The sequence below is a fragment of the Giraffa tippelskirchi genome, chromosome X (assembly GCF_054371585.1).
Source record: "Giraffa tippelskirchi isolate mGirTip1 chromosome X, T2T-mGirTip1v1.2.pri, whole genome shotgun sequence".
Classification (NCBI taxonomy): domain Eukaryota; kingdom Metazoa; phylum Chordata; class Mammalia; order Artiodactyla; family Giraffidae; genus Giraffa; species Giraffa tippelskirchi.
The window spans coordinates 74,835,985-74,848,380 of NC_137289.1; the positions used below are offsets into that span (position 1 = coordinate 74,835,985).

General features: G+C 37.0%; 1 protein-coding gene across 3 annotated transcripts in view; it reads right to left on the minus strand.

Annotated features, from left to right (window-relative positions):
• Window positions 1-12,396, minus strand: part of DACH2 (dachshund family transcription factor 2) — an 817,737-nt gene that overhangs the window by 111,579 nt on the left and 693,762 nt on the right. For all 3 annotated transcript variants that reach the window (XM_081563841.1, XM_081563840.1, XM_081563842.1), the window contains one exon: window positions 9,815-9,898. In XM_081563841.1, coding sequence (XP_081419967.1) covers window positions 9,815-9,898 — 84 coding nt within the window. The remainder of the gene's footprint in view (window positions 1-9,814; window positions 9,899-12,396) is intronic.

Here is a 12,396-nt window from a genome sequence, read left to right on the forward strand (position 1 = left end):
AGATAGCATTCCAAAGTTTGATCATTGGCACTTATTTTACATATAATGTTTTCAATAGATACAATCAATGCTAAATGCAAAATATCAAAAAGCCCCTATATTCCTGCTAGCAGTTTCAGAGACCAATGGCTGCCAAGGGCAGAGGGCCTTTCTTTGTGCCTTTGCTTCCACATGGGCAAAGTAGAGTGGATAGTCCCGAAGTCTCTACTATAAAGAATCCCAAAACTGATTTCTAAAAACTATGTAACACAATGTCATAACATGCAATTGATTTGGTCAATTTGTTTGAATATATGTGAAAAAATAAAATCAAAGTCTTTAACTGACCACTCAGTTGAGTCAAAATATTAATACTTGAGTCAAATCTAAAATATCGATTTTGATAATTCATATTGGACACAATATAAAGGGACATCACTTCCAGGAAAGCCTAGATCATATAGACTATGAAATGTCTGCATATGAAAACTCAAGGTAAAATGCAGATTATCATTTGAGATATATATCACACTGCCTGTCACCTAATTTTACAAGATAGAGCAAGAGGCAGGCTACATGAAGCATATTCTAATGGTATTTCTTCATTTTCTGAAAATTTAGACATAACAGCAAAGCTGGCATTTTCTAATTTCCAGAACCATGGATGATATTACTCAATAAAATCATGATGATATTACTCAAAACAGATGTGAAAACATATATTTACCACAGTTGTATAAACTGCCTACTTGTCAAACTTAATGAACGTTGAGACTTCTACTTTAAGCTGCATTCCCTTTTAAGAACTAAAATCTATTTCAGGAAAATATATTTTATCTTAATACCACAAATGCAACTGGTAGAACTCGATGTAGAAAATCTCATTTAAAAGAAAGCTTTTGAATGACCCTGAGGGGCGGTCCTAAGATGACGGAGGAATATGATGGGAAGAACACTTTCTCCCCCACAAATTCATCAAAAGACCATTTGAATGCAGAGAAAATTCCACAAAATAACTTCTGAACACTGGCGGAGGACACCAGACACCCAGAAATGCAGCCCATTCTCTTCGAAAGGTGGTAGGACACAATATAAAAGACAAAAAGAGAGACAACAGAGTTAGGAATGGAGACCCATCCCAGGGAGGGAGTCATGAAGGAGGAGAAGTTTCCAAACACCAGGAAACCCTCTCACCGGTGGGTCTGTGGGGAGTTTTGGAATCTCAGAGGGCAACATAACCGGGAGGAAAAAAAAAAACAAAACACAGAATACGTGCCTAACTGCAACTCCCAGCAGAGAAATAGCCCAGATGCTTGCATCCGCCAGCAGAGAGAAGGGGCTGAACACGGAGGCACGGGTTGAATGCTTAGGGTAAGAATGGGGCCTGAATGCCCTGAGGACAATCTGAGGAAGCTAATGTGAGATAGCAACCCAAACTGTGGGTTTACCAGAGAGAGAAAAAAAAAAAGAGAGAAAGAGAGAGAGAACTTTCCTGCAAAGAGCTCTAACCTAAGGTACAGCCTGGTCCACTCACAGAACAAAGGATTGAGTGAATACCATAGGAGAGCTAGCCAGCTGAGGACCGGCCCATCTCCCTGCTAGAGGGAGAGAGGCAGGCGGGCAACAGCCAGAGCCACAAGGCAAGGGGCAATCTTGGTCCCAGAGATGGCTGCTGCTGCTGCTAAGTTGCTTCAGTCGTGTCCGACTCTGTGCGACCCCATAGATGGCAGCCCACCAGGCTCTCCCGCCCCTGGGATTCTCCAGGCAAGAACACTGGAGTGGGTTGCCATTTCCTTCTCCAATGAATGAGAGTGAAAAGTGAAAGTGAAGTCACTCAGTTGTGTCCGACTCTCAGTGACCCCATGGACTGCAGCCTACGAGGCTCCTCCATCTATGGGATTTTCCAGGCAAGAGTACTGGACTGGGGTGCCATTGCCTTCTCTGCCAGAGATGGCATCCTCCACCAAATTGTGAGCAGGCACCCAGTTGCTAACTAAGTCTTCCTGGGACCCTGGACGGTTGATATCTGCCAGGAGCTTGAGAACAGCTCCCCAGAGGAGACACATGGCAAACCTGAGATGGCGCTCTCATGGTGCAACCAGGAAACTGAGCAGCAGGGACCAGGGAGGTGATAAGACACACCATACACCTGGGACAGTATGCTCGCCAAGCATCTGGTCATCTGAGCTGCTTGGACCTAGGAAGGGCACAAAATGCAGGCCCAAACAAGTCAGTGCCTCTATGGAGTACCCGAGAACCTGAACCTGAGTGGCTGAACCTGAACCTGGGAAGTGCATGCAACCCTGGGCCTGATTTGGACAGTTCCCCTGGGGAGCAACTGGGAATCTGAGCAGTATAGACCAGGAAAGCATACACACCATGAGCAGGGTCAAACCCAGTGTGGCCCAGACACTGCAAGCACTCCCCACACATGCCAGTGATATTTGTTTGCAGTGTTCCTCCCTCCCTAAAGCAAAACTGAACAAGTGAGCCTAAATAAGTGACCACCTTAGCCCCCTTGGGTCAGGGAAGAAATTAGACACTGAAGAAACTTGCAAACAGAGGAAGCTGAAATACACAAAGAAGAGGGAACCACTTTGGAAGTGACAGGTGTAACAGATTAAAATCCTGTAGTTAGCATTTACTACATTGGAAGGGGCCAATAGACCTTGAGAAGAAGTATAAGCAGGAACAAGGAACTATCTGAAACTGAACTGACCCCACACTGCCCACAACAGCTTCAGAGAAATTCCTAGAAATATTTTACTATTATCACTTTTTAATTTCTATTTTTTTATTTTTAACTTCTTTATTACTCCTTTAATTTTCACTTTTACACCCTACTATTAACTTGCAAAAAAAGACCCTATTTTTAAACCAAATTTCATATGTATATATTTTTAATAATTTTTATGATTTTGTTTTGCTTTTTTTTAAAATATTGCATATTTTGAGAGTCTAAACTCTACTCTAGATTTTTAATCTTTGCTTTTTGGTATTTGTTATGAATTTTGTACCTTTAAGAATCTAATCTTCAGTACCCATTTTTACTTAGGGGTGTGATTACTGGCTTGACTGCTCTCTCTACTTTGGGCTCTCCTTTTCCTCTCCCAGGTCACCTCTATCTCCTTGCTCCCACTCCAATTCGCTACATGACACTGTGAATCTCTTTGGGTTTTCCAGGCTGTGGAGAAGAGTTAGGGAACTGATTAATGGCTAGATTTGTCTCTCTCCTTTTGAGTTCCCTTCTTCTCCTCCTGGCCACCTCTATCTCCTTCCTCCCTCTTCTATTCTCTATGTAACTATGCGAACCTCTCTGGGTATCCCTCACTGTCAAAAATCTTTTCACCATTAACCTATATGTTTTATCATCAGTACACCATGGATAGAGAAGTCTTGAGGCTACTGTAAGAATAAGACTGAAAGTCAGAGGCAGGAGGCTTAAATCCAAAACTTGAGAACACCAGAAAACCCCTGACTTCAGGGAACATTAATCGACAAGAGCTCATTCCAAAGCCTCCATACCTATACTGAAACCAAGCCCCAAAAAGAGCCAGCAAGTTTCAGAGCAAGACATACCAAGCTAGTTATCCAAGAACACAGGAACATAACCCTGAGCATTAAAATATTGGTGGCCAAAAGTCACATCAAACCCACAGGCACCTCAAAACTCACTACTGGACACTTAATTACACTCCAGAGAGAAGAGATCCAGCTCCACCCACCAGAACACTGATGCAAGCTTCCTTAACAAGGAAAGCTTGATAAGCCACTCATCCAACCCCACCCATATGGAGGAACCTCCACAATAAGTAGAACCACAAACTTCCAGCACACAGTAATGTCACCCTAAAAACACCAATCAAAACAAAATGAAAAGGCAGAGAAATATTCAACAGGTAAAGGAACACAATAAATGCCTAATGAACCAAACAAAAGAGGAGGACATAGGGAGTCTACATGAAAAAGAATTCAGAATAATCATAGTAGAGATGATTCAAAATCTTGAAAACAAAATGGAGTTACAGATAAAGAGACTAGAGACAAGGATTGATAAGATGCAAAAAATGTTTAACAAGGACCTAGAAGAAATAAAAAAATAGTCAATAATGAATAATGCAATCACTGAGATCAAAAGGACTATGGAGGGAACCAACAGTAACACAACTGAAGCAGAAGATAGGATAAGAGAAGTGGAAGATAGAATGGTGGAAATAAATGAAGCAGAGAGGGGAAAAGAAAAAAGAATTAAAAGAAATGAGGACAACCTCAGAGACATCTGGGACAATGTTAAATGCACCAACATTCGAATCATAGGAGTCCCAGAAGAAAAAGACAAAAAGAAAGGCCATGAGAAAATAATTGAGGAGATAATAGTGGTAGACTTTAAGACCCCACTCACACCTATAGATAGGTCAACTAAACAGAAAATGAGCAAGGAAAAACAAACTTTAAATGACACAATGGATCAGCTAGACCTAACTTATATCTATAGGACATTTCAAGCCAAAACAATGAATTTCACCTTTATATCAAGTGCACACGGAACCTTCTCCAGAATAAATCACATCCTGGGCCATAAATCTAGCCTTGGTAAATTTAAAAAATAGAAATCTTTTCAAGCATCTTTTCTGATCACAGTGTGGTAAGAGTAGATGTCAACTATAGGAAAAAAAAAACTATTAAAAATACAAACATATGGGGGTTAAACAATATGCTTCTGAATAACAAAAAATTACAGAAGAAATCCAAAAAGAAATCAAAACTTGCATAGAAACAAATGAAAATTAAAACACGGCAACCCAAATCGTATGGGATTCAGTAAAAGCAGTGCTAAGGGGAAGGTTCATAACAATACAAGCTTACCTCAAGAAACAAGAGAAAAATCACATAAGGAACCTAACTCTACACGTGAAGCAACTAGAAAAAGAAGAAATGAAGAATCGCAGGGTTAGTAGAAGGAAAAAAATCATAAAAATTAGGGCAGAAATAAATCCAAAAGAAACAAAGGAGACCATAGCAAAAATCAACAAAGCTAAACACTGGTTCTTTGAGAAGATAAATAAAATAGACAAACCATTATCCAGACTCATCAAGAGAAAAAGGGAGAAGACTCAAAGGAGCAAAATTAGAAATGAAAATGGGGAAATCACAACAGACAACACAGAAATACAAAGGATAATAAGAGATTACTATCAGCAGCTATATGCCAATAAAATGGACAACTTGGAAGAAATGGACAAATTTTTAGAAAAGTATAACCTTCCAAAACTGAACCAGGAAGAAATAGAACATATTCACAGACCCATCACAAGCACAGAAATCAAAACCGTAATCAGAAATCTTCCAACAAACAAAAGCCCAGGACCAGATGGATTCACAGGGGAATTCTAATAAAAATTTAGAGAAGAGCTAACACCTGTTCTACTCAAACTCTTCCAGAAAATTGCAGAAGAAGGTAAACTTCCAAACTCATTCTATGAGGCCACCATCACCCTAGTACCAACACCAGACAAAGATGCCACCAAAAAAGAAAACTACAGGCCAATAACACTGATGAACATAGATGCAAAATTCCTTAACAAAATTCTAGCAAGCAGAATCCAAGAACATATTAATAAGATCATACATCATAACTAAGTGGGCTTTATCGCAGTGATGCAAGGATTCTTCAATATTCGCAAATCAATCAATGTGATACAGCACATTAACAAATTGAAAGATAAAAACCATATGATTACCTCAATAGATGCAGAGAAAGCCTTTGAAAAATTCAACATCCATTTATGATAAAAAAAAAAAAAAAACATCAAACAACCCTCCAGAAAGCATGCGTAGAAGGAACATACCTCAACATAATAAAAGTTATATATGGTAAACCCACAGCAAACATTATCCTCAATGGTGAAACATTGAAAGTATTTCCCCTAAAGTCAGGAACAAGACAAGAGTGCCCACTCTCACCACTACGATTCAACATAGTTTTGGAAGTGTTAGCCATAGCAATCAGAGTAGAAAAAGAAATAAAAGGAATCCAGATTGGAAAAGAAGAAGCGAAATTCTCACTGTTTGCAGATGACATTATCTTTTACATAGAAAACCCTAAAGACTCCACCAGAAAATTACTAGAGCTAATCAATGAACATAGTAAAGTTGCAGGATATAAGATTAACACACGGAAATCCCTTGCATTCCTGTACACTAACAATGAGAAAACAGACAGAGAAATTAAGGAAACAATTCCATTCACCATTGCAACAAAAAGAATAAAACACTTAGGAATAAATCTACCTAAAGAAACAAAAGACCTATATATAGAAAACTATAAAACACTGATGAAAGAAACACAGATGACATAAATAGATGGAGAAACATACCATGTTCGTGGATTGGAAGAATCAATATAGTGAAAATGAGTATACTATCCAAAGCAATCTATAGATTCAATGCAGTCCCTATGTATTTTTCAGAGAACTAGAACAAATAATTTCACTATTTGCATGGAAATACAAAAATCCTTGAATAGCCAAAGCAATCTTGAGAAAGAATGGAACTGGAGGAATCAATGTGCCTGACTTCAGACTATACTACAAAGCTACAGTCATCCAGACAGTATGGTACTGGCACAAAGACAGAAATATAGATCAGCGGAACAGAATAGAAAGCCCAGAGATAAATCCACGCACCTATGGACACCTTATCTTTGACAAAGGATGCCAGAATATACAATGGAGAAAAGATAATCTCTTTAACAAGTGGTGCTGGGAAGACTGGTCAAACACTGTAAAAAGAATGAAACTAGAACACTTTCTAACACCATACACAAAAATAAACTCAAAATGGATTAAAGATCTAAATGTAAGACCAAAAACTATAAAACTCCTAGAGACAACATAGGCAAAACGCTCTCTGACATAAATCACAGCAGGATCCTGTATGACCCACCTCCCAGAGTAATGGAAATAAAAGAAAAAATAAACAAATGGGACCCAATTAAACTTAAAAGCTTTCTTGCAATGAAGGAAACTATAAGCAAGGTGAAAAGATCGCCTTTAGAATGGGAGAAAATAATAGCAAATGAAGCAACTGACAAAGAACTAATCTCAAAAATATACAAGCAGCTCATGCAACTCAATTCCAGGAAAATAAATGACCCAATCAAAAAATGGGCCAAAGAACTCAACAGACATTTCCCCAAAGAAGACCTACAGATGGATAACAAACACATGAATAGATGTTCAACATCTCTCATTATCAGAGAAATTCAAATAAAACCACAACGAAGTACCATCTCATGCCAATCAGAATGGCTGTTATCAAAATGTCTACAAACAATAAATGCTGGAGATGGTGTGGAGAAATACAAACAATAAATGCTGGAGATGGTGTGGAGAAAAGGGAACCCTCTTACACTGTTGGTGGGAATGCAAACTAGTACAGCCACTATGTAGAACAGTGTGGAGTTTCCTTTAACAACTGGAAATAGAACTGCCATACAACCCAGCAATCCCACTGCTGGGCATACACACCAAGGAAACCAGAATTGAAAGAGACACATGTACCCCAATGTTCATCGCAGCACTGTTTACAATAGCTAGAACATGGAAACAACCTAGATGTCCATCAGCAAACAAATGGATAAGAAAGTTATGATACATATACACAATGGAATATTTCTCAGCTATTAAAAAGAATACATTTGAATCAGTTCTAATGAAGTGGATGAAACTGGAGCCTGTTATACAGAGTGAAGTAAGTCAGAAAGAAAAACACAAATACAGTATATTATGCATATATACGGAATTTAGAAAGATGGTAGCGATGACCCTAAATGTGAGACAGCAAAAGAGACACACATGTAAAAAACAGACTTTGGACTCTGTGGGAGAAGGCGAGGGTGGGATGATTTGAGAGAATAGCATTGAAACATGTGTATTACCATATGTGAAATAGATTGCCAGTCCAGGTTCGATGCATGAAACAGGGTGCTCAGGGCCAGTGTACTGGGATGACCCTGAGGGAAGGGATGGGGAAGGAGGTGGTAGGGAGGGTCAAGATGGGGAACACATGTACACCCATGGCTGATTCATGTCAACTTATGGCAAATGCCACTACAATATTGTAAAGTAATTAGCCTCCAATTAAAACAAATAAATTAATTAGAAAAATAGAGAAATACAAATTTAAGAAAGAAAAAATTAAATAATAACAATGACCCTAAATCAAATAAATCACGGAATGAATAAATCAGAAAAAAAGAGAAAGCTTTCCATTATAACTGAAGAAATGCAGTTTAATATGTCACTCGTGTCTATTAATATCCTCATCAGGATGTGTGACAAACCTATTTCAAATAAGTATAACTGTGCCATTCCACAGCAAGAGACTCAGAAATGCCAGTGCATACCACTGTGTATTTTTATGAAAATCAGTTACCGTACATCTGTACTAGCACTCCAGCTGATTTTTCATAAGACATAGCAGTGTGTCCTTGAGCACTGCAGCACATAAGCCAGTCCTAAATACCACTGTGACTTATGGGGTTTGCTGTTCTGATGGAATCATGTACAGCTTGAGATTTTCCTAGAAAATCTGCTTTACTGCTAAACTGTCCTTCAAATAGTCATGACTTGCTGGGAAAGAGGTTTCAGGAACAAATTGTTGCTGAGTTATAAATGAAGTTTCATTTTTAACTATAGTTCCATTACCTCTGCATGGGTTTGGGTAGTTTAATATACTAAACTTGACTTCTTGCACTCTGGCAACTTTTCTGAAATCAAGCGTTTACAACTTGGGCCCCAGAGAGTATAGTCTTTGGATAAGAAAAGACAAAACATGTGGCAAGGAAACCAAACATAGATCAATGAAATTAAAATCCTAGACTATTCCAAATTCTAACTAAAATGCTCATCTATATAATTAGAAAGAAAGTTAAGTTTAGAGAAAAAGTAAAGGAAAATTCTTCACCAACTCCTCAGCTGTTCATGGAGTATTTTTTCCCTACATATTATGAGCATCTTTATTAAAGACAAAAAATGCCTCCTAATAGTGAAGTACAATCAGACCATCTGGTGATCTGACAAATTACCTGTTAGTTTATGTTCTTTAGCTTAGAGTTAATAAATTCATGATGACAATCATAATGCACAGCCTATAACATATGCTGATATATTTTCCTTTACTCTTACCTTAAGTCTTTTAAACAAAGTTGTACTCAGTTTTCATATCAAGGAGATGTGACTGAAATTCTTACTCTCCCTACCTTCTTCAAACAAATATCCTAAGATATTTCCACAGTTGGATGCTGTGCAGAAATCACACATCTGTCGGTTGGTTATAAGCCAGACTGATGTCATATTTATCATCATTCTAGGTAAATACCTGATTGGAGTAGCTAGCTAAAATTTCATTTGAAATGTCCAAATCAGCATATACTTTTAAAATCACTTTTGCATGTTGAGGGGAACATCTCTCCCGCATGATAGCAACTCAAGTTTTTCAAACATAACCATAAAATGGTGATTCATTTAAATATACCAAACAAAGTACAAATGTAATAAAAAGAGAATCAGATGTCTCTAATCAGGCATAATATAAAGGGCTTAGGGTAAAATTTCCAACCAGAGGCACCAAGAAACTTTGGGTTAATATGTTCTTTTTAATATCAAATAAAATTCAGGTAGATATTATTTTTTGCTACTAAAAGAATTTATCCAAAGTCAGTATAGATCTATTCTGACTGAGGGAAATGTGTATACAATATACAGCAATAGGATGTTAAGTGAGTTAGTATTCAATCTTTATATGTACATTAAATAAGCAAAATTTATTTTACCTTTATTTTCCCTTTGGAATTTTTTGATAGTTGGTCCAGTATCCTGGTCAACAAAAAGGTCCTCGCTATTGTTGGGCATCATAACTATAAGTAAAATATTTAACTGAGTAATTTTCTTGAAAAACACCCAAAAGAAAAGCAGAAAAGCATTACATATATAGTTATTTTACTCCAATAAATAACTAACATGAATTTTATACACTTCTACTTCTGAACCACTGAAAAGATTTTTGTTGGTATGATGATCATACAATTTAAAAATCAATAAGCTGCTCAATCACATGATTTTTAAAGTATAATTAATTCATAGTACATATATAATTTGTAACATATTTCTTTAAATCATTTAAAATATTTCCTCTTTTAAAATGCATGTGCAAATTAGCTCTTTACCTCTATAATCAATAATATAATCCTAAAAATGCTTCTGAAATGAATTTTGCACTTAATCTTATGAGTTTAAAATAATTATGATTCTAATTTACCTTACAGAGTTTTTGCAAATATATAGCAACATTAATAGAGATGATGTAATTTTCTGGTCATTGTTGTAAGTACTTCACAAAACATTTATATTGAAAGAGGAAAATCATGCCAATTTCAGTTTATCATTTAATTTTCTTTAGTTATACTTTATTAAAATATTATTTAGCACCATCAATGAATATGGTCACTTTAAAACAAAAGTCATCAAAACTTTTTATTCAGTTATAGACAATCTCATTATCATGCTTCGACAATTGTAGAATGTAGATAGAGAGTATAATTACTGTCAGTAGAATTAGAAATGTTTTATGTTGTCAAGATATTTTTTTACAATGCTATATTGCTTTGATATATTTTATTTCTAAGCATAAGACATCCTTTAAAATATGTAGATCACAGAGTACCAGTATTTCCCTATGTGCTCTGTTTATAATCAGTACTCTAAATAATTATCTCTCCTTTTCCTCTCCACCCCCTCCCTCATCAATACAAAGATTATCCTAATAGAAGAATATGTGTTTCTTGATTGCTTTATGGTCATTTGGCTATATTCTAAGACTCCCTTGAATCAGTTGCACACAATATTGTAACAAGTAAATTAGGCTGCATCCACAGAACAGAATAAAGCTAGAAAACGTCTGTCACCTCTTCCAAGAATTAAATTTACTCCAGTAGGAATATTAGCTAAAAGTTCTAATTCAGTGGTTCTTAACTTTGGCTGCACATTACAATCTTCTGAGGATATATTGAAAAGCAAAACAGAACACTGCTGCTAGGCTCTATTCCAGACCAGGTAAATGAGACTGAGCGTGTGGCCTGCGCATGCATATTTGTAAACCCTCCATAGGTGATTATAATGGGGAGACAGATTTGTGACCCACTGAGCTCACTATGAAGCTAAATGGCTACAAAGAATATGTAATATTGACAAGCTAAATGAGACTTGGATGAATTTCCACAAGAGTGAAATCATCTTTGTCCTTTCCCAGAACAAATCCAGAAACTAAAACCTTCCCTAATCCCTCAAATTCCTTTCTTCCCCTGTAAAAACATTATTTTGGAGAGACTTGAGGTGATCATTATTATGAAGTGTAAAAATTTAGAGTTTACATGAAAAAAAGTCCCTATAATAAGATTAAAAGAAGAGCAGAAATTATTTTCCCTAGAGGAAATGGATACTTACAAAATTGGACATGTGTAGGTATAGAAGATTAACAAAGATTAGCTCACCTGACACATAATTATCATATATTATATGAGAATTTGTTATAGCTGAATGCACTGGGTAATATCTGTATACCTGAGTAGGATCAGACAGCAGTTGATAAGCAATCAAGGTAAAGCCACACAGAGAAAAATAATGCTTATCCCTCACATTTCCTTAGTGCTTTAAATTTCTGAAGTGTTTTCCCACATATTATTTCATTTGATCTCACAAAACTCCAGTGCAATAGGCAGAGCAATAATCATATCTATGCATGTGTGTGTGTGCCAGGTCGCTTCAGTCATGTCTGACTCTGCAACACCATGGACTGTAGCCTGCCAAGCTCCTCTGTCCATGGAATTCTCCAGGCAAGAATACTGGAGTGGGTTGCTATGCCCTCCTCCAGGGGATCTTCCTGACCCACATCTCTATATCTCTTGAATCCTCTAGGAGGTTCTTTACCACTAGTGCCACCTGGAAGCCCAATCATATTCATAAGTTAGGTAAAGATATCACGGTGGTTATGTGACATACCCAAGATCTCATAGCTAGTTAGTGCCAGACTGTGGCTAGATTAGAGTCTCCAGTATGACAGATCACTGACAATAATATTATACTATTTATGGAACAATGTCCTAGGTGTAAGACTTCTGAAACAATAAAAAATGTGTAAAAAATCATGCCAAATATTTTTGATCTAAATTATTGTTGCTGTTGTTCAGTCACTAAGTAGTGTCCGACTCTTTGTGACCCCATGGACTGCAGCACACCAGGTTTCCTGGTCCTTCACTATCTCCCAAAGTTTGTTCAAACTCATGTCCATTGAGTCAGTGATGCCATCCAACCAACTCATCCTCTGATAACATTTAAATTGTTGAGATTATTGCAAATC